The 27,391-nt window shown below is 51.1% G+C and overlaps 1 protein-coding gene across 1 annotated transcript; it reads right to left on the bottom strand.

The window, feature by feature from the left end:
• LOC139393717 (cytochrome P450 27C1-like) lies at positions 1-27,391 on the bottom strand. Its single transcript, XM_071142068.1, has 9 exons — positions 26,851-27,391; positions 24,339-24,529; positions 16,403-16,602; positions 15,430-15,639; positions 13,890-14,053; positions 6,460-6,626; positions 5,195-5,273; positions 3,398-3,601; positions 1-1,204 (listed from the first exon to the last, which is right to left on the bottom strand). The coding sequence occupies exons 1-9, from the start codon at positions 27,151-27,153 to the stop codon at positions 1,085-1,087; spliced, it is 1,638 nt and encodes a 545-aa protein (XP_070998169.1). The 5' UTR covers positions 27,154-27,391; the 3' UTR covers positions 1-1,084.

The raw sequence follows: 27,391 nt of genomic DNA, 5'->3' as shown, positions 1-27,391 counted from the left end.
TTGATATTGTATATATATATATATATATTTATGGTCTGTGTACATCCTGTATCTTAGAGACTGTTTACACAGAACAATAGCATCTGGGTACAGGATGGTATAAACCTGACAGTCTGTCTGTTATTTACCCATTTACCTCACTAGAGAGATAAGGAGAAGAAAGGAGTTAAACAGTGTATCTGTCTAGGGTTGTCTGTCGGCAAACTGCAGGTTGATGGGCGCAGCAGGACAGAGGACGGCCGTGGGTTTTGGTCTAGGGTTGTCTGTCGGCAAACTGCAGGTTGATGGGCGCAGCAGGACAGAGGAGGCCGTGGGTTTTGGTCTAGGGTTGTCTGTCGGCAAACTGCAGGTTGATGGGCGCAGCAGGACAGAGGAGGCCGTGGGTTTTGGTCTAGGGTTGTCTGTCGGCAAACTGCAGGTTGATGGGCGCAGTAGGACAGAGGAGGCCGTGGGTTTTGGTCTAGGGTTGTCTGTCGGCAAACTGCAGGTTGATGGGCGCAGCAGGACAGAGGAGGCCGTGGGTTTTGGTCTAGGGTTGTCTGTCGGCAAACTGCAGGTTGATGGGCGCAGCAGGACAGAGGAGGCCGTGGGTTTTGGTCTAGGGTTGTCTGTCGGCAAACTGCAGGTTGATGGGCGCAGCAGGACAGAGGAGGCCGTGGGTTTTGGTCTAGGGTTGTCTGTCGGCAAACTGCAGGTTGATGGGCGCAGCAGGACAGAGGAGGCCGTGGGTTTTGGTCTAGGGTTGTCTGTCGGCAAACTGCAGGTTGATGGGCGCAGCAGGACAGAGGACGGCCGTGGGTTTTGGTCTAGGGTTGTCTGTCGGCAAACTGCAGGTTGATGGGCGCAGCAGGACAGAGGACGGCCGTGGGTTTTGGTCTAGGGTTGTCTGTCGGCAAACTGCAGGTTGATGGGCGCAGCAGGACAGAGGAGGCCGTGGGTTTTGGTCTAGGGTTGTCTGTCGGCAAACTGCAGGTTGATGGGCGCAGCAGGACAGAGGACGGCCGTGGGTTTTGGTCTAGGGTTGTCTGTCGGCAAACTGCAGGTTGATGGGCGCAGTAGGACAGAGGAGGCCGTGGGTTTTGGTCTAGGGTTGTCTGTCGGCAAACTGCAGGTTGATGGGCGCAGCAGGACAGAGGAGGCCGTGGGTTTTGGCTTTGATTTCTTCTGTGACGGGACACAACCCAATCTGGAACCTCTGGATCAGCTGGAGGAAAAGAAGAGACAAACACAACCAGTATTAACCAGCTGGAGGAGAAGAAGAGAAAAACACAACCAGTATTAACCAGCTGGAGGAGAAGAAGAGACAAACACAACCGGTATTAACCAGCTGGAGGAGAAGAAGAGACAAACACAACCGGTATTAACCAGCTGGAGGAGAAGAAGAGACAAACACAACCGGTATTAACCAGCTGGAGGAAAAGAAGAGACAAACACAACCAGTATTAACCAGCTGGAGGAGAAGAAGAGACAAACACAACCGGTATGAACCAGCTGGAGGAGAAGAAGAGACAAACACAACCAGTATTAACCAGCTGGAGGAGAAGAAGAGACAAACACAACCGGTATTAACCAGCTGGAGGAGAAGAAGAGATAAACACAACCGGTATTAACCAGCTGGAGGAGAAGAAGAGACAAACACAACCGGTATTAACCAGCTGGAGGAGAAGAAGAGACAAACACAATCGGTATTAACCAGCTGGAGGAGAAGAAGAGACAAACACAACCGGTATTAACCTCTGGACCAGCTGGAGGAGAAGAAGAGACAAACACAACCGGTATTAACCAGCTGGAGGAGAAGAAGAGACAAACACAACCGGTATTAACCAGCTGGAGGAGAAGAAGAGACAAACACAACCAGTATTAACCAGCTGGAGGAGAAGAAGAGACAAACACAACCGGTATGAACCAGCTGGAGGAGAAGAAGAGACAAACACAACCGGTATTAACCAGCTGGAGGAGAAGAAGAGACAAACACAACCGGTATTAACCAGGTGGAGGAGAAGAAGAGACAAACACAACCAGTATTAACCAGCTGGAGGAGAAGAAGAGACAAACACAACCAGTATTAACCAGCTGGAGGAGAAGAAGAGACAAACACAACCGGTATTAACCAGCTGGAGGAGAAGAAGAGATAAACACAACCGGTATTAACCAGCTGGAGGAGAAGAAGAGACAAACACAACCGGTATTAACCAGCTGGAGGAGAAGAAGAGACAAACACAATCGGTATTAACCAGCTGGAGGAGAAGAAGAGACAAACACAACCGGTATTAACCTCTGGACCAGCTGGAGGAGAAGAAGAGACAAACACAACCGGTATTAACCAGCTGAAGGAGAAGAAGAGACAAACACAACCGGTATTAACCAGCTGGAGGAGAAGAAGAGACAAACACAACCAGTATTAACCAGCTGGAGGAGAAGAAGAGACAAACACAACCGGTATGAACCAGCTGGAGGAGAAGAAGAGACAAACACAACCGGTATTAACCAGCTGGAGGAGAAGAAGAGACAAACACAACCGGTATGAACCAGCTGGAGGAGAAGAAGAGACAAACACAACCGGTATGAACCAGCTGGAGGAGAAGAGACAAACACAACCGGTATTAACCTCTGGACCAGCTGGAGGAGAAGAAGAGACAAACACAACCGGTATTAACCAGCTGGAGGAGAAGAAGAGACAAACACAACCGGTATTAACCAGCTGGAGGAGAAGAAGAGACAAACACAACCGGTATTAACCAGCTGGAGGAGAAGAAGAGACAAACACAACCGGTATTAACCAGCTGGAGGAGAAGAAGAGACAAACACAACCGGTATTAACCAGCTGGAGGAGAAGAAGAGACAAACACAACCGGTATTAACCAGCTGGAGGAGAAGAAGAGACAAACACAACCAGTATTAACCAGCTGGAGGAGAAGAAGAGACAAACACAACCAGTATTAACCAGCTGGAGGAGAAGAAGAGACAAACACAACCGGTATTAACCAGCTGGAGGAGAAGAAGAGACAAACACAACCGGTATTAACCAGCTGGAGGAGAAGAAGAGACAAACACAACCGGTATTAACCAGCTGGAGGAGAAGAAGAGACAAACACAACCGGTATTAACCAGCTGGAGGAGAAGAAGAGACCAGCTGGGAGACTAAATCTAGGTCCCAAATGTCCCCCTATTTGTGATATAAGAAGAAGACCAAGTCATGAGGAGACCTTCATTTTGGGAACAACAGAGACACTGTTACAGAATAAGATTAGAAAATCTATTGTCTATTTGAGAAGGGATCAAAGATCACCCAAGATACTGTTGTCAGGAAAATACTGTGTGTGTTTGTGTGTGTGTGTGTGTGTGTGTGTGTGTGTGTGTGTGTGTGCGTGTGTGTGTGTGTGTGAGGTTCCCCCACCTGTGTAAGAGCCAGGTGCATCTCCAGTTCAGCTATCCTCCTGCCGATGCAGCTCCTGATGCCGTAGCCGAACGGGATGGAGCCGAAGTTATCCACCCGGTCCGTAGCGTCCTTCCTGATCCAGCGGTCTGGACGGAAGTCATCAGCCCCGGGGAAATTCTCCTCGTCCATGGAGGTAGAGTAGTGACATAGAGCCAACTGGGTCTGAGGAGGAGAGGAGACAGGGAGGATATGAGGAGAGTCTGGGTCTGAGGAGGAGAGGAGACAGGGAGGATATGAGGAGAGTCTGGGTCTGAGGAGGAGAGGAGACAGGGAGGATATGAGGGGAGTCTGAGGAGGAGAGGAGACAGGGAGGATATGAGGAGAGTCTGGATCTGAGGAGGAGAGGAGACAGGGAGGATATGAGGAGAGTCTGGGTCTGAGGAGGAGAGGAGACAGGGAGGATATGAGGGGAGTCTGAGGAGGAGAGGAGACAGGGAGGATATGAGGAGAGTCTGAGGAGGAGAGGAGACAGGGAGGATATGAGGAGAGTCTGAGGAGGAGAGGAGACAGGGAGGATATGAGGAGAGTCTGGGTCTGAGGAGGAGAGGAGACAGGGAGGATATGAGGAGAGTCTGAGGAGGAGAGGAGACAGGGAGGATATGAGGAGAGTCTGGATCTGAGGAGGAGAGGAGAGACAGGGAGGATATGAGGAGAGTCTGAGGAGGAGAGGAGACAGGGAGGATATGAGGAGAGTCTGAGGAGGAGAGGAGACAGGGAGGATATGAGGAGAGTCTGAGGAGGAGAGGAGACAGGGAGGATATGAGGAGAGTCTGAGGAGGAGAGGAGACAGGGAGGATATGAGGAGAGTCTGAGGAGGAGAGGAGACAGGGAGGATATGAGGAGAGTCTGGGTCTGAGGAGGAGAGGAGACAGGGAGGATATGAGGAGAGTCTGAGGAGGAGAGGAGACAGGGAGGATATGAGGAGAGTCTGGGTCTGAGGAGGAGAGGAGACAGGGAGGATATGAGGAGAGTCTGGGTCTGATGAGGAGAGGAGACAGGGAGGATATGAGGAGAGTCTGAGGAGGAGAGGAGACAGGGAGGATATGAGGAGAGTCTGAGGAGGAGAGGAGACAGGGAGGTCACCCTGGGTGGGATATAGACACACATTCATCATCACCCTGGGTGGGATATAGACACACAGTCATCATCACCCTGGGTGGGATATAGACACACAGTCAACATCACCCTGGGTGGGTTATAGACACACAGTCATCATCACCCTGGGTGGGATATAGACACACAGTCATCATCACCCTGGGTGGGATATAGACACACATTCATCATCACCCTGGGTGGGAAATAGACACACAGTCATCATCACCCTGGGTGGGATATAGACACACAGTCATCATCACCCTGGGTGGGATAGAGACACACAGTCATCATCACCCTGGGTGGGATAGAGACACACAGTCATCATCACCCTGGGTGGGAAATAGACACACAGTCATCATCACCCTGGGTGGGATATAGACACACAGTCATCATCACCCTGGGTGGGAAATAGACACACAGTCATCATCACCCTGGGTGGGATATAGACACACAGTCATCATCACCCTGGGTGGGATAGAGACACACAGTCATCATCACCCTGGGTGGGAAATAGACACAGTCATCATCACCCTGGGTGGGATATAGACACACAGTCATCATCACCCTGGGTGGGGTATAGACACACAGTCATCATCACCCTGGGTGGGATATAGACACACAGTCATCATCACCCTGGGTGGGATATAGACACACTCTTACCCCTTTGGGGATGAAGTAACCGCCAACCACCAAGTCATCCTGGGTAACACGCCCATTACCTGGCAGAACAGGAAACATTCTGGGGGAGAAGGAAGGGAGGGGAGAGAGGAATAGAGAGGGGGGAGAGGGGAGGGGGGGAGAGAGAGGGGAGGGAGAGACAGAGAAAGGAATGGAGAGGGGGGGGGGGGAGACAGAGAGAGGAATGGAGAGGGGGGGGGGGAGGAAGGGAGACAGAGAGAGGAATAGAGAGGGGGGGAGAGGGGAGGGGGGGGGAGAGAGGGGAGGGAGAGACAGAGAGAGGAATGGAGAGGGGGGGGAGAGACAGAGAGAGGAATGGAGAGGGGGGGAGAGGGGAGGGAGAGACAGAGAGGAATAGAGAGGGGGGGGGAGAGGGGGGGGAGAGACAGAGAGAGGCATAGAGAGGGGAGGGAGGGAGAGACAGAAAGAGGAATGGAGAGGGGGGGGAGAGAGGGGAGGGAGAGACAGAGAGAGGAATGGAGAGGGGGGGGAGAGGGGAGGGAGAGACAGAGAGAGGAATGGAGAGGGGGGGGGGGAGGGGAGGGAGAGACAGAGAGAGGAATAGAGAGGGGGAGGACAGGGGGGAGAGAGGTATAGAGTGGGGGGAGACAGGGGGGAGAGAGGGGAGGGAGAGACAGAGAGGTATAGAGTGGGGGGAGAGAGAGGGGGGAGAGAGGTATAGAGTGGGGGGGGACAGGGGGGAGAGAGGGGAGGGAGAGGTATAGAGTGGGGGGAGACAGGGGGGAGAGAGGTATAGAGTGGGGGGAGAGAGAGGGGGGAGAGAGGTATAGTGAGGGGGGAGACAGGGGGGAGAGAGGTATAGTGGGGGGAGAGAGAGGGGGGAGAGAGGTATAGTGAGGGGGGAGGGAAAGAAAAAGAGAGTAACTATTTGCACATATTACGACATTTAATGTCTTTATTATATTTGTTTACTGTTAATTTGTTATTATTAATTTCACTGTTTATTATCTATTTCACTTGCTTTGACAATGTTAACATATGTTTCCCATGACAATAAAGTCCCTTGACTTGAATTTTGAGAGAGAAACAGACAGACAGAGAGACAGAGAGAGGACTTCTTTAAAAGTCATTACTTTTCTTAAAGAGTTGAGAGAGTGTGTGTGTGTGTGTGTGTGTGTGTGTGTGTGTGTGTGTGTGTGTGTGTGTGTGTGTGTGTGTGTGTGTGTGTGTGTGTGTGTGTGTGTGTGTGTGTGTGTGTGTGTGTGTGTGTGTGTGTGTGTGTGTACCTTAGTGTCTCCTTCACCAGTCCTCTGATGAGGGGTAGACGGGGGACGTCATCAGCGGTGGGGATGGTCCCGTGTCCCAGAGTCCTCGTCACCTCCTCGTAGATCTCCTGCTGGACCTCAGGGTGACGGGCCAAGAGGTAGCAGGCCCAGGACAGGGTGAATGATGTCTAGATGGAGAGACACACAGAGAGAGAGAGAGACAGAGAGAGCGAGAGAGAGAGACAGAGAGAGAGAGAGACAGAGACATACAGAGAGAGACAGAGAGACAGAGAGACAGAGACACACAGAGAGAGAGAGAGACAGAGAGACAGAGAGACAGAGAGAGAGAGTATTAGTTTGTTGCTGGATGTATTTAATACCTTTCCTCTGAATGTTGACCTCTTGACCCCCGCTAGCTAAAGAGGTTAATTACCCTTAAATGGTTTCCTGGTTAAAGAAAAATAGATACTTCCTCCCTCCACCAGCCTCCACTTCCTCCCTCCACCAGCCTCCACTTCCTCCCTCCACCAGCCTCCACTTCCCCCCTCCACCAGCCTCCACTTCCTCCCTCCACCAGCCTCCACTTCCCCCCTACACCAGCCTCCACTTCCTCCAACAAGTTAGAAAGGCAATGATAGAGAAATCAGAAAGTCCAGCTCCTGTTTGACTGAGGATCCTCGGGGTTGTTAGGGCTCCTGTTTGACTGAGGATCGTCGGGGTTGTTAGGGCTCCTGTTTGACTGAGGATCGTCGGGGTTGTTAGGGCTCCTGTTTGACTGAGGATCGTCGGGGTTGTTAGGGCTCCTGTTTGACTGAGGATCCTCGGGGTTGTTAGGGCTCCTGTTTGACTGAGGATCCTCGGGGTTGTTAGGGCTCCTGTTTGACTGAGGATCGTCGGGGTTGTTAGGGCTCCTGTTTGACTGAGGATCCTCGGGGTTGTTAGGGCTCCTGTTTGACTGAGGATTCTCAGGGTTGTTAGGGCTCCTGTTTGACTGAGGATCGTCGGGGTTGTTAGGGCTCCTGTTTGACTGATTATCGTCGGGGTTCATTGGGCTCATTGGGGTTTTGCTGTGTTAAACTGACAGGAACCAGAGGTTACTGCAGCCATAGACAGGACATGTCACTGCCCTCGGGGCTTCTGATCCCAGATCTGTCAACCAATCCACATTACAGGAATACTCCTTGTCTGAATGACAGGTCAATAAACGAGCAGACAGAGTGGTTTCTGGGAGTTATAGAACAGAAATGGCACCCTGTTCCCTACATCAAAAGTAGTGCACTATATAGGGAATAGGGTGTCATAAAGTAGTGCACTATATAGGGAACAGGGTGTCTCCTAATGTCTCCTAATGTCTCCTAATGTCTCCTAATGTCTCCTAATGGCTCCTAATGTCTCCTAATGTCTCCTAATGTCTCCTAATGTCTCCTAATGGCTCCTAGTGTCTCCTAATGTCTCCTAATGTCTCCTAATGTCTCCTATAACTATTCAACTGTCCCTGTTTCCTCGTCTCCTCTCCTCTAATCTCAGTTCTCCATTTCCTCGTTCCTTTATTCAAATCTCTTTCTCTCTCCCTCTCTCCCTCCCTCTCTCCCTCCCTTCCTCCCCCTCTCTCTCTCCCTCCATCCCCCTCTCCTTCCCTTTGTAGTCATCTCTCTCTCCCCCACACAGCGGTTCTTATGTCACACAGACAGACCTTGCTTTTGTTCTCTTAACCCCCTTCCTCCCCCTCTCTCTCTCCCCCTCTCTCTCTCCCTCCCTCTCTCTCCCTCCCTCTCTCTCTCTCTCTCTCTCTCCCTCCCACACAGCGGTTCTTATGTCACACAGACAGACCTTGCTTTTGTTCTCTCTTTCTATCCCTTTCTCACACACACACACACACACACACACACACCACACACACACACACACACACACACACCTCGTTTATACCTGGTGCTAACATGCATTCCTTGTACTGAATTTATCCACAATCTGATTGTGCCCCCATCGTAGCCGTTGTATCTACACACGGTATTAAAACGAGTCTCCTATCCGTCCACCGTGTCTCCATGGTGACCAGATATCCTGGTACCTCCCTGTATGTTGTCCACCGTGTCTCCATGGTGACCAGATATCCTGGTTCCTCCCTGTATGTTGTCTACCGTGTCTCCATGGTGACCAGATATCCTGGTCCCTCCCTGTATGTTGTCCACCGTGTCTACATGGTGACCAGATATCCTGGTTCCTCCCTGTACATCGTCCACCGTGTCTCCATGGTGACCAGATATCCTGGTTCCTCTAACGATGATTCCAAATGGTTTGACCTGGCGGTATAACAATGATTTCAAATGGTTTGACCTAACGGTCTAACGATGATTCCAAATGGTTTGACCTGGCGGTCTAACGATGATTCCAAATGGTTTGACCTGGCGGTATAACGATGATTCCAAATGGTTTGACCTAACGGTCTAACGATGATTCCAAATGGTTTGACCTGGCGGTCTAACGATGATTCCAAATGGTTTGACCTGGCGGTCTAACGATGATTCCAAATGGTTTGACCTGGTGGTCTAACGATGATTCCAAATGGTTTGACCTGGCGGTATAACGATGATTCCAAATGGTTTGACCTGGCGGTATAACGATGATTCCAAATGTTTTGACCTGGCGGTCTAACAATGATTTCAAATGGTTTGACCGTCCAGGTGTGTGTACACTTGATATCCAGACACAATCTGACTACCTTCGGAGGTGGTCAGGAAGATATGATCGCAATCAGATCACAATGCAACTTTTAAAAACATCTACACCAGTCTAAAACTAAATGGGGCAAGATCAGGACAAAGGACACATGTTACAACCAGGTATAAAATGGGGCTAGACCTTTTGTTCTCACAACCATCTCTCCCCCTCTCTCTCTCTCTCCCCCTCCCCCATCTCTCCCTCCCCCTCCCTCCCTAATCCAAACGCCTTCACTAGCAGGGTTCATCCTGAGGTCAGCGTCCCAGCGAGGACACACAGACAGAAGGAGAGACGGAAGATCAGAGGCTTGATCCTTCTCTTGGTTTCCTCAGCTGGCAACACCCTGGCAACCAGGGGGAATCATATGACAGCCTCTCTGCAGGGCTTAAACCCTCCTCCACCTCCCAGAGCATAACACACTGTTACAGCTAGGAGGAGCTGAGAGGAGTTAAGAGGAGCTGAGTAGAGGCTGGACAGAGGCAGTCTGCAAACCCAACCCTCCTGCCAAGATGTGACCCCCCCCCCCCCCCCAGGCCACCTCTCATTGACACGTCACATTAATCTGACATCCCACAACACACACTCTGGCAGTCTCTGCAATACACACAGTTCACACACACACGGAGATGTCTGGTGGGAACCAAGACTAAACACCCCCTGAGAGGCTCCAACAGAATGGGGGGACACACACACGGGGGGGGGGGCTCCAACCAACAGAATGGGTGGGGGGACAAACGGGGGGGGGGGGGGGGGGGGGGGGGGGGGGCTCCAACCAACAGAATGGGGGGGGGGGGGGGGACACACACACACGGGGGGGGGCTCCAACCAACAGAATGGGGGGGGGCACACAGGGGGGGCTCCAACCAACAGAATGGGGGGGGGCAAAACAGGAGGGAGAGAAACGTTGTAGCTGGGTTAACCCTTCCCTACTGCTCACCGTGTCCACCCCAGTAACATCTCCTCTACTGCTCACCGTGTCCACCCCAGTAACATCACCCCTACTGCTCACCGTGTCCACCCCAGTAACATCTTCTCTACTGCTCAAATCAAATCAAATCAAATCAAATTTTATTTGTCACATACACATGGTTAGCAGATGTTAATGCGAGTGTAGCGAAATGCTTGTGCTTCTAGTTCCGACAATGCAGTAATAACAAGTAATCTAACTAACAATTCCAAAACTACTGTCTTGTACACAGTGTGAGGGGATAAAGAATATGTACATAAGGATATATGAATGAGTGATGGTACAGAGCAGCATAGGCAAGATACAGTAGATGGTATCGGGTACAGTATGTACAAATGAGATGAGTATGTAAACAAAGTGGTATAGTATAAAGTGGCTAGTGATACATGTATTACCTAAGGATACCGTCGATGATATAGAGTACAGTATATACGTATGCGTATGAGATGAATAATGTAGGGTAAGTAACATTTATATAAGGTAGTATTGTTTAAAGTGGCTAGTGATATATTTACATCATTTCCCATCAATTCCCATTATTAAAGTGGCTGGAGTTGAGTCAGTGTCAGTGTGTTGGCAGCAGCCACTCAGTGTTAGTGGTGGCTGTTTAACAGTCTGATGGCCTTGAGATAGAAGCTGTTTTTCAGTCTCTCGGTCCCAGCTTTGATGCACCTGTACTGACCTCGCCTTCTGGATGATAGCGGGGTGAACAGGCAGTGGCTCGGGTGGTTGATGTCCTTGATGATCTTTATGGCCTTCCTGTGACATCGGGTGGTGTAGGTGTCCTGGAGGGCAGGTAGTTTGCCCCCGGTGATGCGTTGTGCAGACCTCACTACCCTCTGGAGAGCCTTACGGTTGAGGGCGGTGCAGTTGCCATACCAGGCGGTGATACAGCCCGCCCCAGGATGCTCTCGATTGTGCATCTGTAGAAGTTTGTGAGTGCTTTTGGTGACAAGCCGAATTTCTTCAGCCTCCTGAGGTTGAAGAGGCGCTGCTGCGCCTTCTTCACGATGCTGTCTGTGTGAGTGGACCAATTCAGTTTGTCTGTGATGTGTATGCCGAGGAACTTAAAACTTGCTACCCTCTCCACTACTGTTCCATCGATGTGGATAGGGGGGTGTTCCCTCTGCTGTTTCCTGAAGTCCACAATCATCTCCTTAGTTTTGTTGACGTTGAGTGTGAGGTTGTTTTCCTGACACCACACTCCGAGGGCCCTCACCTCCTCCCTGTAGGCCGTCTCATCGTTGTTGGTAATCAAGCCTACCACTGTTGTGTCGTCCGCAAACTTGATGATTGAGTTGGAGGCGTGCGTGGCCACGCAGTCGTGGGTGAACAGGGAGTACAGGAGAGGGCTCAGAACGCAACCTTGTGGGGCCCCAGTGTTGAGGATCAGCGGGGAGGAGATGTTGTTGCCTACCCTCACCACCTGGGGGCGGCCCGTCAGGAAGTCCAGTACCCAGTTGCACAGGGCGGGGTCGAGACCCAGGGTCTCGAGCTTGATGACGAGCTTGGAGGGTACTATGGTGTTGAATGCCGAGCTGTAGTCGATGAACAGCATTCTCACATAGGTATTCCTCTTGTCCAGATGGGTTAGGGCAGTGTGCAGTGTGGTTGAGATTGCATCGTCTGTGGACCTATTTGGGCGGTAAGCAAATTGGAGTGGGTCTAGGGTGTCAGGTAGGGTGGAGGTGATATGGTCCTTGACTAGTCTCTCAAAGCACTTCATGATGACGGATGTGAGTGCTACGGGGCGGTAGTCATTTAGCTCAGTTACCTTAGCTTTCTTGGGAACAGGAACAATGGTGGCCCTCTTGAAGCATGTGGGAACAGCAGACTGGTATAGGGATTGATTGAATATGTCCGTAAACACACCGGCCAGCTGGTCTGCGCATGCTCTGAGGGCGCGGCTGGGGATGCCATCTGGGCCTGCAGCCTTGCGAGGGTTAACACGTTTAAATGTCTTACTCACCTCGGCTGCAGTGAAGGAGAGACCGCATGTTTTCGTTGCAGGCCGTGTCAGTGGCACTGTATTGTCCTCAAAGCGGGCAAAAAAGTTATTTAGTCTGCCTGGGAGCAAGACATCCTGGTCCGTGACTGGGCTGGGTTTCTTCCTGTAGTCCGTGATTGACTGTAGACCCTGCCACATGCCTCTTGTGTCTGAGCCGTTGAATTGAGATTCTACTTTGTCTCTGTACTGGCGCTTAGCTTGTTTGATAGCCTTGCGGAGGGAATAGCTGCACTGTTTGTATTCGGTCATGTTACCAGACACCTTGCCCTGATTAAAAGCAGTGGTTCGCGCTTTCAGTTTCACACGAATGCTGCCATCAATCCACGGTTTCTGGTTAGGGAATGTTTTAATCGTTGCTATGGGAACGACATCTTCAACGCACGTTCTAATGAACTCGCACACCGAATCAGCGTATTCGTCAATGTTATTATCTGACGCAATACGAAACATCTCCCAGTCCACGTGATGGAAGCAGTCTTGGAGTGTGGAGTCAGCTTGGTCGGACCAGCGTTGGACAGACCTCAGCGTGGGAGCCTCTTGTTTTAGTTTCTGTCTGTAGGCAGGGATCAACAAAATGGAGTCGTGGTCAGCTTTTCCGAAAGGGGGGCGGGGCAGGGCCTTATATGCGTCGCGGAAGTTAGAGTAACAATGGTCCAAGGTCTTTCCTCCCCTGGTTGCGCAATCGATATGCTGATAAAATTTGGGGAGTCTTGTTTTCAGATTAGCCTTGTTAAAATCCCCAGCTACAATGAATGCAGCCTCCGGATAAATTGTTTCCAGTTTGCAGAGAGTTAAATAAAGTTCGTTCAGAGCCATCGATGTGTCTGCTTGGGGGGGGATATATACGGCTGTGATTATAATCGAAGAGAATTCTCTTGGTAGATAATGCGGTCCACCCCAGTAACATCTCCTCTACTGCTCACCGTGTCCACCCCAGTAACATCTCCCCTACTGCTCACCGTGTCCACCCCAGTAACATCTCCCCTACTGCTCACCGTGTCCACCTCAGTAACATCTCCTCTACTTCTCACCGTGTCCACCCCAGTAACATCTCCTCTACTGCTCACCGTGTCCACCCCAGTAACATCTCCTCTACTGCTCACCGTGTCCACCCCAGTAACATCTCCTCTACTGCTCACCGTGTCCACCCCAGCCAGTAACATCTCCCCTACTACTCACCGTGTCCACCCCAGTAGCATCTCCCCTACTGCTCACCGTGTCCACCCCAGTAACATCTCCTCTACTGCTCATCGTGTCCACCCCAGTAACATCTCCTCTACTGCTCACCGTGTCCACCCCAGTAACATCTCCTCTACTGCTCACCGTGTCCACCCCAGTAACATCTCCCCTACTGCTCACCGTGTCCACCCCAGTAACATCTCCTCTACTGGTCACCGTGTCCACCCCAGTAACATCTCCCCTACTGCTCACCGTGTCCACCCCAGTAACATCTCCCCTACTGCTCACCGTGTCCACCCCAGTAACATCTCCTCTACTGCTCACCGTGTCCACCCCAGTAACATTTCCCTTACTGCTCACCGTGTCCACCCCAGTAACATCTCCCCTACTGCTCACCGTGTCCACCCCAGTAACATCTCCCCTACTGCTCACCGTGTCCACCCCAGTAACATCTCCTCTACTGCTCACCGTGTCCACCCCAGTAACATCTCCCCTACTGCTCACCGTGTCCACCCCAGTGACATCTCCCCTACTGCTCACTGTGTCCACCCCAGTAACATCTCCCCTACTGCTCACCGTGTCCACCCCAGCCAGTAACATCTCAGTCATGTTAGCGTAGATCTCCTCCAGGTTCATCTCTCGGGTCACCAGCATGTGAGTTAAAAGCCCCCCCTTCACCGTCTCTCCTCGGGACACCAGATCCTGGATCTCCCCCAGACGCTTATCTACATGGATCTGGCCTGGGGGGGGAGAGGGTTATGGTAACATATTCATCTCTAGTCCAGAACAACAGTATTGGGTTACATGCATGCATTCACAAGTGAGTCATTTATCAGACGCTCTTATCCAGAGAAATAAAGGGTTTGAAAAGGGTTCTTCGTCTGTCCCCGTAGGATAACCCTTTATGGATCCTGGTGAAAAATCCTTTTGGTTCCAGGTAGAATCATTTTGAGTTCCGTGTAGAACCCTTTTGGTTCCAGGTAGAATCATTTTGAGTTCCAGGTAGAACCCTTTTGGTTCCAGGTAGAATCATTTTGAGTTCCATGTAGAACACTCTGTGTAAGGGGTTCTACCTGGAACCCAGAAAGGGTTCTACCTGGAACCCAAAAGGGTTCTACAAAGGGTTCTCCTATGGAGACAGATGAAGTAGCATTTGATGTTGTTCTAAGAGTGTAGGTGAGACATTTCTCCTCAATAAAGTAGCTCTCAGCAGTCAGACCAGTCTGAGGCTTTTAAAGGTCAAACACCGGGTGGTAAATCACCAGTCTGAGGCTTTTAAAGGTCAAAACACCGGGTGGTAAATCACCAGTCTGAGGCTTTTAAAAGGTCAAAACACTGGGTGGTAAATCACCAGTCTGAGGCTTTTAAAGGTCAAAACACCGGGTGGTAAATCACCCGTCTGAGGCTGTTAAAGGTCAAAACACCGGGTGGTAAATCACCAGTCTTTTAAAGGTCAAAACACTGGGTGGTAAATCACCCGTCTGAGGCTGTTAAAGGTCAAAACACCGGGTGGTAAATCACCCGTCTGAGGCTGTTAAAGGTCAAAACACTGGGTGGTAAATCACCCGTCTGAGGCTGTTAAAGGTCAAACACCGGGTGGTAAATCACCAGTCTGAGGCTTTTAAAAGGTCAAACACCGGGTGGTAAATCACCAGTCTGAGGCTGTTAAAGGTCAAAACACCGGGTGGTAAATCACCAGTCTGAGGCTTTTAAAGGTCAAAACACCGGGTGGTAAATCACCCGTCTGAGGCTGTTAAAGGTCAAAACACCGGGTGGTAAATCACCAGTCTGAGGCTGTTAAAGGTCAAAACACCGGGTGGTAAATCACCCGTCTGAGGCTGTTAAAGGTCAAAACACTGGGTGGTAAATCACCAGTCTTTTAAAGGTCAAAACACTGGGTGGTAAATCACCCGTCTGAGGCTTTTAAAGGTCAAAACACCGGGTGGTAAATCACCCGTCTGAGGCTTTTAAAGGTCAAAACACCGGGTGGTAAATCACCCGTCTGAGGCTGTTAAAGGTCAAAACACCGGGTGGTAAATCACCCGTCTGAGGCTGTTAAAGGTCAAAACACCGGGTGGTAAATCACCCGTGGAAATGCAGCATCAGAGAAACGTACTGAAACTGAAGAGTCCGTCCCAGGAGCTGCAGAACTCCTCCCAGGGTCTGGGGATGACGGTTCTGAGCCACTTGGGGATGGCCCCGGCGTACATGGTCATCTTGAAGGAACTAAACATCAGGTGCAGGGCTGCGATGTAGTCCTGGCTCTTCTGAGGAATCTCATTCTCCAAGCAGCCCAGACGGTCCTCGTACAAGATGGCTGCCATACCTGGGAGAAGAAGAGGAGGAAGGTAAATTAACTTGAAGATAGAAAAAAATAGAAAAAAAAAGAACACTAGAAAGTTGTGGTTTATTAGTTTTAGTAGCTGATATGACAAATGGAAATGATGTCTGCCACACCTGTAAAGGAGTTCTGCACCCTCAATAACAGACTTCCCACAGAGTCCAAACAGATACAGCAGTCTATACTGGAGTGACAACTGACTAGTACCCATCCTCCCTGTACCCACTACCCACCTTCCCTGTGCCCACTACCCACCCTCCCTGTACCCACTACCCATCCTCCCTGTACCCACTACACATTCTGCCTGTACCCACTACCTATCCTCCCTGTATCCACCCTCCCTATACCCACTACCCACCCTCCCTGTACCCACTACCCATCCTCCCTGTACCCACTACACATCCTGCCTGTACCCACTACCTATCCTCCCTGTATCCACCCTCCCTATACCCACTACCCACCCTCCCTGTACCCACTACCCACCCTCCTGGTACCCATCCTCCCTGTACCCACTACCCATGCTCCCTGTACCCACTACCCATCCTCCCTGTACCCACTACCCACCCTCCCTGTACCCACTACCCATCCTCCCTGTACCCACTACACATCCTGCCTGTACCCACTACCTATCCTCCCTGTATCCACCCTCCCTATACCCACTACCCACCCTCCCTGTACCCACTACCCACCCTCCTGGTACCCATCCTCCCTGTACCCACTACCCATGCTCCCTGTACCCACTACCCACCTTCCATTGCGTATTTGAAAAACAGATCGTTAATATTGAGTACAGTGAGTCCGTCTGACTGCTGGCTCCTCAGCGTATCCACTCTCTTCACCAGGTCCTCCACCACAGCATTCACGTCGTCAGAGAACTGAGCCACGTCCTTCGGTCTCATGATCAGCTGACGGAGGATGCTACGCATCTTCAACCAGTCCTCACCCTCCCTGCAGAGATGAAAGGGAGAGAAGGTGGTCAAGAGACAACTAACTAAAAGGTTTTCACAGAAATCCCGGTTGGGAAGATTCCCGCAATCAGGAGGGATATTTATCTGACTTTTATTTAACTAGTCAGTTAAGAACAAATTCTTATTTACAATGACGGCCCTAGGAACAGTGGGTTTAACTGGTCTAGGAACAGTGGGTTAACTGGTCTAGGAACAGTGGGTTAACTGGTCTAGTGGGTTAACTGGTCTAGGAACAGTGGGTTTAACTGGTCTAGGAACAGTGGGGTTAACTGGTCTAGGAACAGTGGGTTTAACTGGTCTAGGAACAGTGGGGTTAACTGGTCTAGGAACAGTGGGTTAACTGGTCTAGGAACAGTGGGTTAACTGGTCTAGGAACAGTGGGTTAACTGGTCTAGGAACAGTGGGGTTAACTGGTCTAGGAACAGTGGGTTTAACTGGTCTAGGAACAGTGGGTTTAACTGGTCTAGGAACAGTGGGTTAACTGGTCTAGGAACAGTGGGGTTAACTGGTCTAGGAACAGTGGGTTAACTGGTCTAGGAACAGTGGGTTAACTGGTCTAGGAACAGTGGGTTAACTGGTCTAGGAACAGTGGGGTTAACTGGTCTAGGAACAGTGGGTTTAACTGGTCTAGGAACAGTGGTTTAACTGGTCTAGGAACAGTGGGTTAACTGGTCTAGGAACAGTGGGTTAACTGGTCTAGGAACAGTGGGTTAACTGGTCTAGGAACAGTGGGTTAACTGGTCTAGGAACAGTGGGTTAACTGGCCTAGGAACAGTGGGTTAACTGGTCTAGGAACAGTGGGTTAACTGGACTAGGAACAGTGGGTTAACTGGCCTAGGAACAGTGGGGTTAACTGGTCTAGGAACAGTGGGTTAACTGGTCTAGGAACAGTGGGTTAACTGGTCTAGGAACAGTGGGTTAACTGGTCTAGGAACAGTGGGTTAACTGGTCTAGGAACAGTGGGTTAACTGGTCTAGGAACAGTGGGTTTAACTGGTCTAGGAACAGTGGGTTAACTGGTCTAGGAACAGTGGGTTAACTGGACTAGGAACAGTGGGTTAACTGGCCTAGGAACAGTGGGTTAACTGGTCTAGGAACAGTGGGTTTAACTGGTCTAGGAACAGTGGGGTTAACTGGTCTAGGAACAGTGGGTTAACTGGTCTAGGAACAGTGGGTTAACTGGTCTAGGAACAGTGGGTTAACTGGTCTAGGAACAGTGGGTTAACTGGTCTAGGAACAGTGGGTTAACTGGTCTAGGAACAGTGGGTTAACTGGTCTAGGAACAGTGGGTTAACAGGTCTAGGAACAGTGGGTTTAACTGGTCTAGGAACAGTGGGTTAACCAGTCTAGGAACAGTGGGTTAACTGGTCTAGGAACAGTGGAACACGGCCTTCCTCAGAGCTTTATGTATCGGCCTCACGGCCTTCCTCAGAGCTTTACGCGTCGGCCTCGCGGCCTTCCTCAGAGCTTTATGTATCGGCCTCACGGCCTTCCTCAGAGCTTTACGTATCGGCCTCACGGCCTTCCTCAGAGCTTTACGCGTCGGCCTCGCGGCCTTCCTCAGAGCTTTATGTATCGGCCTCACGGCCTTCCTCAGAGCTTTACGTGTCGGCCTCACGGCCTTCCTCAGAGCTTTACGTGTCGGCCTCACGGCCTTCCTCAGAGCTTTACGTGTCGGCCTCACGGCCTTCCTCAGAGCTTTACGTGTCGGCCTCACGGCCTTCCTCAGAGCTTTACGTGTCGGCCTCACGGCCTTCCTCAGAGCTTTACGTATCGGCCTCACGGCCATCCTCAGAGCTTTACGTATCGGCCTCACGGCCTTCCTCAGAGCTTTACGTATCGGCCTCAAGGCCTTCCTCAGAGCTTTATGTATCGGCCTCAAGGCCTTCCTCAGAGCTTTACGTATCAGCCTCACGGCCTTCCTCAGAGCTTTATGTATCGGCCTTCCTCAGAGCTTTATGTATCTGCCTCAAGGCCTTCCTCAGAGATTTACGTGTCGGCCTCACGGCCTTCCTCAGAGCTTTACGTCTCGGCCTTCCTCAGAGCTTTACGTATCGGCCTCACGGCCTTCCTCAGAGCTTTATGTGTCGGCCTCACGGCCTTCCTCAGAGCTTTATGTATCGGCCTTCCTCAGAGCTTTACGTGTCGGCCTCAAGGCCTTCCTCAAAGCTTTATGTATCGGCCTTCCTCAGAGCTTTACGTGTCGGCCTCAAGGCCTTCCTCAAAGCTTTATGTATCGGCCTTCCTCAGAGCTTTATGTATCGGCCTCACGGCCTTCCTCAGAGCTTTATGTATCGGCCTTCCTCAGAGCTTTACGTATCGGCCTCACGGCCTTCCTCAGATCTTTACGTATCGGCCTCACGGCCTTCCTCAGAGCTTTACGTATCGGCCTCACGGCCTTCCTCAGAGCTTTACGTATCGGCCTTCCTCAGAGCTTTACGTATCATTGTCACGGCCTTCCTCAGAGCTTTACGTGTCGGCCTCAAGGCCTTCCTCAGAGCTTTACGTATCGGCCTCACGGCCTTCCTCAGAGCTTTACGTATCGGCCTTCCTCAAAGCTTTACGTGTCGGCCTCACGGCCTTCCTCAGGGCTTTACGTGTCGGCCTCACGGCCTTCCTCAGATCTTTACGTGTCGGCCTCACGGCCTTCCTCAGAGCTTTACGTATCGTCCTCATGGCCTTCCTCAGAGCTTTATGTATCGGCCTTCCTCAGAGCTTTACGTGTCGGCCTCACGACCTTCCTCAGAGCTTTACGTATCGGCCTCACAGCCTTCCTCAGAGCTTTACGTATCAGCCTCACGGCCTTCCTCAGAGCTTTATGTATCGGCCTTCCTCAGAGCTTTACGTGTCGGCCTCACGGCCTTCCTCAGAGCTTTACGTATCGGCCTCACAGCCTTCCTCAGAGCTTTACGTATCGGCCTCACGGCCTTCCTCAGAGCTTTATGTATCGGCCTTCCTCAGAGCTTTACGTGTCGGCCTCACAGCCTTCCTCAGAGCTTTACGTATCGGCCTCACGGCCTTCCTCAGAGCTTTACGTATCGGCCTCACGGCCTTCCTCAGAGCTTTACGTATCGGCCTCACGGCCTTCCTCAGAGCTTTACGTGTCGGCCTCACGGCCTTCCTCAGAGCTTTATGTATCGGCCTCACGGCCTTCCTCAGAGCTTTACGTATCGGCCTCACGGCCTTCCTCAGAGCTTTACGCGTCGGCCTCGCGGCCTTCCTCAGAGCTTTACGTATCGGCCTCACGGCCTTCCTCAGAGCTTTACGTGTCGGCCTCACAGCCTTCCTCAGAGCTTTACGTGTCGGCCTCACGGCCTTCCTCAGAGCTTTACGTGTCGGCCTCACGGCCTTCCTCAGAGCTTTACGTGTCGGCCTCACGGCCTTCCTCAGAGCTTTACGTGTCGGCCTCACGGCCTTCCTCAGAGCTTTACGTGTCGGCCTCACGGCCTTCCTCAGAGCTTTACGTGTCGGCCTCACGGCCTTCCTCAGAGCTTTACGTATCGGCCTTCCTCAGAGCTTTATGTATCGGCCTCAAGGCCTTCCTCAGAGCTTTACGTGTCGGCCTCGCGGCCTTCCTCAGAGCTTTACGTATCGGCCTCAAGGCCTTCCTCAGAGCTTTATGTATCGGCCTCAAGGCCTTCCTCAGAGCTTTACGTATCGGCCTTCCTCAGAGCTTTACGTATCGGCCTCACGGCCTTCCTCAGAGCTTTATGTGTCGGCCTCACGGCCTTCCTCAGAGCTTTATGTATCGGCCTTCCTCAGAGCTTTACGTGTCGGCCTCAAGGCCTTCCTCAAAGCTTTATGTATCGGCCTTCCTCAGAGCTTTATGTATCGGCCTTCCTCAGAGCTTTATGTATCGGCCTTCCTCAGAGCTTTACGTATCGGCCTCACGGCCTTCCTCAGAGCTTTACGTATTGGCCTCACGGCCTTCCTCAGAGCTTTACGTATCGGCCTTCCTCAGAGCTTTACGTATCATTCTCACGGCCTTCCTCAGAGCTTTACGTGTCGGCCTCAAGGCCTTCCTCAGAGCTTTACGTGTCGGCCTCACGGCCTTCCTCAGAGCTTTATGTATCGGCCTCACGGCCTTCCTCAGAGCTTTACGTATCGGCCTCACGGCCTTCCTCAGAGCTTTACGCGTCGGCCTCGCGGCCTTCCTCAGAGCTTTACGTATCGGCCTCACGGCCTTCCTCAGAGCTTTACGTGTCGGCCTCACGGCCTTCCTCAGAGCTTTACGTGTCGGCCTCACGGCCTTCCTCAGAGCTTTACGTGTCGGCCTCACGGCCTTCCTCAGAGCTTTACGTGTCGGCCTCACGGCCTTCCTCAGAGCTTTACGTGTCGGCCTCACGGCCTTCCTCAGAGCTTTACGTGTCGGCCTCACGGCCTTCCTCAGAGCTTTACGTGTCGGCCTCACGGCCTTCCTCAGAGCTTTACGTATCGGCCTTCCTCAGAGCTTTATGTATCGGCCTCAAGGCCTTCCTCAGAGCTTTACGTGTCGGCCTCGCGGCCTTCCTCAGAGCTTTACGTATCGGCCTCACGGCCTTCCTCAGAGCTTTACGTATCGGCCTTCCTCAGAGCTTTACGTATCATTCTCACGGCCTTCCTCAGAGCTTTACGTGTCGGCCTCAAGGCCTTCCTCAGAGCTTTACGTGTCGGCCTCACGGCCTTCCTCAGAGCTTTATGTATCGGCCTCACGGCCTTCCTCAGAGCTTTACGTATCGGCCTCACGGCCTTCCTCAGAGCTTTACGCGTCGGCCTCGCGGCCTTCCTCAGAGCTTTACGTATCGGCCTCACGGCCTTCCTCAGAGCTTTACGTGTCGGCCTCACGGCCTTCCTCAGAGCTTTACGTGTCGGCCTCACGGCCTTCCTCAGAGCTTTACGTGTCGGCCTCACGGCCTTCCTCAGAGCTTTACGTGTCGGCCTCACGGCCTTCCTCAGAGCTTTACGTGTCGGCCTCACGGCCTTCCTCAGAGCTTTACGTGTCGGCCTCACGGCCTTCCTCAGAGCTTTACGTGTCGGCCTCACGGCCTTCCTCAGAGCTTTACGTATCGGCCTTCCTCAGAGCTTTATGTATCGGCCTCAAGGCCTTCCTCAGAGCTTTACGTGTCGGCCTCGCGGCCTTCCTCAGAGCTTTACGTATCGGCCTCAAGGCCTTCCTCAGAGCTTTATGTATCGGCCTCAAGGACTTCCTCAGAGCTTTACGTATCGGCCTTCCTCAGAGCTTTACGTATCGGCCTCACGGCCTTCCTCAGAGCTTTATGTGTCGGCCTCACTGCCTTCCTCAGAGCTTTATGTATCGGCCTTCCTCAGAGCTTTACGTGTCGGCCTCAAGGCCTTCCTCAAAGCTTTATGTATCGGCCTTCCTCAGAGCTTTATGTATCGGCCTTCCTCAGAGCTTTATGTATCGGCCTTCCTCAGAGCTTTACGTATCGGCCTCACGGCCTTCCTCAGAGCTTTACGTATCGGCCTCACGGCCTTCCTCAGAGCTTTACGTATCGGCCTTCCTCAGAGCTTTACGTATCATTCTCACGGCCTTCCTCAGAGCTTTACGTGTCGGCCTCAAGGCCTTCCTCAGAGCTTTACGTATCGGCCCCACGGCCTTCCTCAGAGCTTTACGTATCGGCCTTCCTCAGAGCTTTACGTATCGGCATTCCTCAAAGCTTTACGTGTCGGCCTCACGGCCTTCCTCAGAACTTTACGTATCGGCCTTCCTCAAAGCTTTACGTATCGGCCTCACGGCCTTCCTCAGAGCTTTACGTATCGGCCTTCCTCAAAGCTTTACGTGTCGGCCTCACGGCCTTCCTCAGAGCTTTACGTATCGGCCTCACAGCCTTCCTCAGAGCTTTACGTATCGGCCTTCCTCAAAGCTTTACGTGTCGGCCTCACGGCCTTCCTCAGAGCTTTACGTATCGGCCTTCCTCAAAGCTTTACGTATCGGCCTCACGGCCTTCCTCAGAGCTTTATGTATCGGCCTTCCTCAGAGCTTTACGTGTCGGTCTCACGGCCTTCCTCAGAGCTTTACGTATCGGCCTCACAGCCTTCCTCAGAGCTTTACGTATCGGCCTCACGGCCTTCCTCAGAGCTTTATGTATCGGCCTTCCTCAGAGCTTTACGTATCGGCCTCACAGCCTTCCTCAGAGCTTTACGTATCGGCCTCACGGCCTTCCTCAGAGCTTTATGTATCGGCCTTCCTCAGAGCTTTACGTGTCGGCCTCACAGCCTTCCTCAGAGCTTTACGTATCGGCCTCACGGCCTTCCTCAGAGCTTTACGTATCAGCCTCACGGCCTTCCTCAGAGCTTTACGTATCGGCCTCACGGCCTTCCTCAGAGCTTTACGTGTCGGCCTCACGGCCTTCCTCAGAGCTTTACGTGTCGGCCTCACGGCCTTCCTCAGAGCTTTACGTATCGGCCTCACGGCCTTCCTCAGAGCTTTACGTATCGGCCTCACGGCCTTCCTCAGAGCTTTACGTGTCGGCCTCAAGGCCTTCCTCAAAGCTTTATGTATCGGCCTTCCTCAGAGCTTTATGTATCGGCCTTCCTCAGAGCTTTACGTATCGGCCTCACGGCCTTCCTCAGAGCTTTACGTATTGGCCTCACGGCCTTCCTCAGAGCTTTACGTATCGGCCTTCCTCAGAGCTTTACGTATCGGCCTCACGGCCTTCCTCAGATCTTTACGTGTCGGCCTCACGGCCTTCCTCAGAGCTTTACGTATCGTCCTCACGGCCTTCCTCAGAGCTTTACGCGTCGGCCTCACGGCCTTCCTCAGAGCTTTACGTATCGGCCTCACGGCCTTCCTCAGAGCTTTACGTATCGGCCTCACGGCCTTCCTCAGAGCTTTACATATCGGCCTCACGGCCTTCCTCAGAGCTTTACGTATCGGCCTCACGGCCTTCCTCAGAGCTTTACGTGTCGGCCTCACGGCCTTCCTCAGAGCTTTACGTATCGGCCTCACGGCCTTCCTCAGAGCTTTACGTATCGGCCTCACGGCCTTCCTCAGAGCTTTACGTATCGGCCTCACGGCCTTCCTCAGAGCTTTACGTGTCGGCCTCACGGCCTTCCTCAGAGCTTTACGTATCGGCCTCAAGGCCTTCCTCAGAGCTTTACGTATCGGCCTCACGGCCTTCCTCAGAGCTTTATGTATCGGCCTCAAGGCCTTCCTCAGAGCTTTACGTATCGGCCTCACGGCCTTCCTCAGAGCTTTACGTGTCGGCCTCACGGCCTTCCTCAGAGCTTTATGTATCGGCCTTCCTCAGAGCGTTACGTGTCGGCCTCACGGCCTTCCTCAGAGCTTTATGTATCGGCCTTCCTCAGAGCGTTACGTGTCGGCCTCACGGCCTTCCTCAGAGCTTTACGTGTCGGCCTTCCTCAGAGCGTTACGTGTCGGCCTCACGGCCTTCCTCAGAGCTTTACGTGTCGGCCTTCTACAGAGCTTTTGTCAATTTTTTTTTTTTAAATAACAAATAAGAATATATTGAAATGGAAACATGCCATGACTGGTTTTACGGAACAATATGTACGAGCTCTTCACTTGTCAAACGTCTCGTTGTTTAGTTCCTGTGTACATCGTTGATGATTTTACACAAAAATATTCATTACAACTAACTGAAGTCGATACTACTTCTCCGTGTGAATCATTTCTAGATTTTCCTCCTTTCAAAAAGGGGGTATAACATTTTGCGTCCCGTGATGTCACAGGTTGTAGTTCAGAGGTCAGACTCACGCTGAGATAAGTCCGGTAGATCGGCCCCTCAGGTCGCGGTACTCCTTCCAGGACTCCATGTTGCCTCTCTGCGGGGCCACACCCTCCGTCCTCAGCACCTCGGCAACCAGATCCCGCCCTGCGATAGACACAACCAGCTGGGGGCCGAAACGAGACTTAAAGATCTTCCCATACTTCTGAGAGTGTTCCATCTGGGGAGAGAGAGGAACCTTGATGTCAACATCCTGTCTGGGATTAGCTGTCAACATCCTGTCTGGGATTAGATGTCAACACCCTGTCTGGGATTTGCTGTCAACATCCTGTCTGGGATTTGCTGTCAACATCCTGTCTGGGATTTGCTGTCAACATCCTGTCTGGGATTTACTGTCAACATCCTGTCTGAGATTTGCTGTCAACATCCTGTCTGGGATTTACTGTCAACATCCTGTCTGGGATTTACTGTCAACATCCTGTCTGGGATTTGCAGTCAACATCCTGTCTGATATTTCCTGTCAACATCCTGTCTGAGATTTGCTGTCAACATCCTGTCTGAGATTTGCTGTCAACATCCTGTCTGAGATTTGCTGTCAACATCCTGTCTGAGATTTGCTGTCAACATCCTGTCTGAGGAGTGCTGTCAACATCCTGTCTGAGGAGTGCTGTCAACATCCTGTCTGAGATTTGCTGTCAACATCCTGTGTGAAGAGTGCTGTCAACATCCTGTCTGAGATTTGCTGTCAACATCCTGTGTGAAGAGTGCTGTCAACATCCTGTGTGATTGCCGTTTAGGGGTATAAGCCAATAGAATGTGATTCCTGTATTTTGATCTAGAGTCACACTAAACTTATCCTCATCCCCATCTCTTTCTATTTCACAGAGTTTGGCAACGGGAGTTTGGCAACGGGAGAGTTTGGCAACGGGAGTTTGGCAACGGGAGAGTTTGGCAACGGGAGTTTGGCAACGGGAGAGTTTGGCAACGGGAGTTTGGCAACGGGAGAGTTTGGCAACGGGAGAGTTTGGCAACGGGAATTTGGCAACGGGAGAGTTTGGCAACGGGAATTTGGCAACGGGGGAGTTTGGCAACGGGAGTTTGGCAACACAGCACAAAGAGACCTGGGACCAGGCTACCCAGATGTAGACAGGCAGTATTACTAGGTTACGTTCAGAAATAATGGAGGGTCACACTAAACGAATCTTTCACTCTATCGCTCTCTATCCCTCCTACCGCTGTGTGGAACAACACACGCCACTGTTCTCCTGACACCATTTCCCTAACACCTATTAAGTAATGGTTCCATTTCCCTGATGGTTATGCAACGCCCCCCCCCCCCCCCCCCCCCACACACTACTTCTGATTGGCTATTCAACATTTTATTATACTTTATATATTATCTACCTCACTTGCTTTGGCAATGTTAACACATGTTTCCCATGCCAATAAAACCCCTTGAATTAAATTGATATAGGAGACAGACTAGTCTGGCGTGTCACAGTGCCCTGTTTTATTGTCACCTTCAGGTTTTAGACAGACAGGTTAACCTCAGTTTAACCTCAGGCTTATGCAACGGGAGAAAGGGAGAGTTTCACTACACTAGTCGGGGTGTGGGTTCGGGTAAGAGTTGACTGTCTGGACTCCAGCAGCGATCGGTCTCCTCAATGCACTCGGTTACGCAAAAGCAGACAGAAAGTGGGATGTTTTGTGCAGTAAAATGACAAAATACGGAAGGGTGGACCTTAAAAACCTGCGAACGTCTAGCAAACCTTTAGATTTCACCACGGACAACTTTAGCAATACAACTAATGATCAACTACTTTAAGTTACTTGGCATGTTAGGTAACCCTACCCATAACAACCCCTGTAACCTAACTCTTAACCCACAGCCTAGCTAACGTTAGCCACAACACATTGTAATTAGTCATATAGAAATCATTCGTTTTGCCAATTGGTAACACATCGTGCAGTGTCCCATTACCCCCACAATCTACACATATTTCTAAAGATAAAATATATATATATATATATATGCAGACTACATATTAAAAAACACATTTCTGTCTACGTCGTGAGTACAGCACTTACCTTTCCCAATATAAACGAGTGTGAGAAGTATAAATATATAACAATTTTAACAAGAAATTGCATGTTTGATGGTAGCCTCCGAGCAGGAATACAAGTCCAGTCAGCGGAGACTCATATATATGAACGCAAATCATTATTTCTAAATGTGATAGTAACACATTCCTATAGACAGACAAAAACAATCATCCCAAAACACATTGTGTTTTGTCATTCAGTTTTAAAACAACATGTTTGATGATGTTTATGGTAATGACATTGGCAGAAAGTCGGAGGGGGGGAAATAGGCAAATCAGTTGGTCGAATAAAATGGTCCCAGCCAACACCAGTTTATGGTTCCTGACTAAATGACAAACTTTTCTGTTGATTCAAGTATTTTCCAATAAACTAAGTAAAATGCTAAAATGCATAATCACCGAAATATTCAATCCAAAAACAAAAGACCAAGTAGCCCACCTGTATTTCGTGGATCCTACTGAAACCGTCCCGGTAAAAGAACTCGATCAGGTTGCTGACGGCGCTGGGTCCCGGCATCTCTTTCAGACTCTTGATCCGGGTCTCCTTAGCGACCACCTCCGCCCTGGCCCCCGGTGGGATCAAATCCTCCGGGAAAGTCTCTTGTCCGGTCGCACAGATCCGGAGCGACTCGCTGGTTGCAGATTTGAGCAGCGCGCGAGAATTACTGGCAAACCTCTTGTTGAGCACTTCTCCCAAAACACTCCTGCAGCTCAGATGAAGGATTTTATTCTGAAGTGCCATTTTGTCGTTTTTAAGTTGTAATGATCTTGTAAACTGTCTCTTTTGATGCAAGAAAGTGACTTGGGTGGGGAAAACTCACACCAACAAGTAAAAATAGCCAATCTGTTAATAATACAACTCGAATGAATTCAACATCTGCTTTGCGCCAAAATGCATGTTCCGGTCACGTCAGAGAATGACCGGCTCGACTCCCGAAATGGACTGAGATAATTGGAGACGGTACTGAGAGGAGAAGCAA

The sequence above is a fragment of the Oncorhynchus clarkii genome, unplaced genomic scaffold (genome assembly GCF_045791955.1).
Source record: "Oncorhynchus clarkii lewisi isolate Uvic-CL-2024 unplaced genomic scaffold, UVic_Ocla_1.0 unplaced_contig_5423_pilon_pilon, whole genome shotgun sequence".
NCBI lineage: Eukaryota > Metazoa > Chordata > Actinopteri > Salmoniformes > Salmonidae > Oncorhynchus > Oncorhynchus clarkii.
The sequence above is the reverse complement of the archived record's forward strand: the minus strand, read 5'-3'. Positions and strand labels throughout refer to the sequence as shown.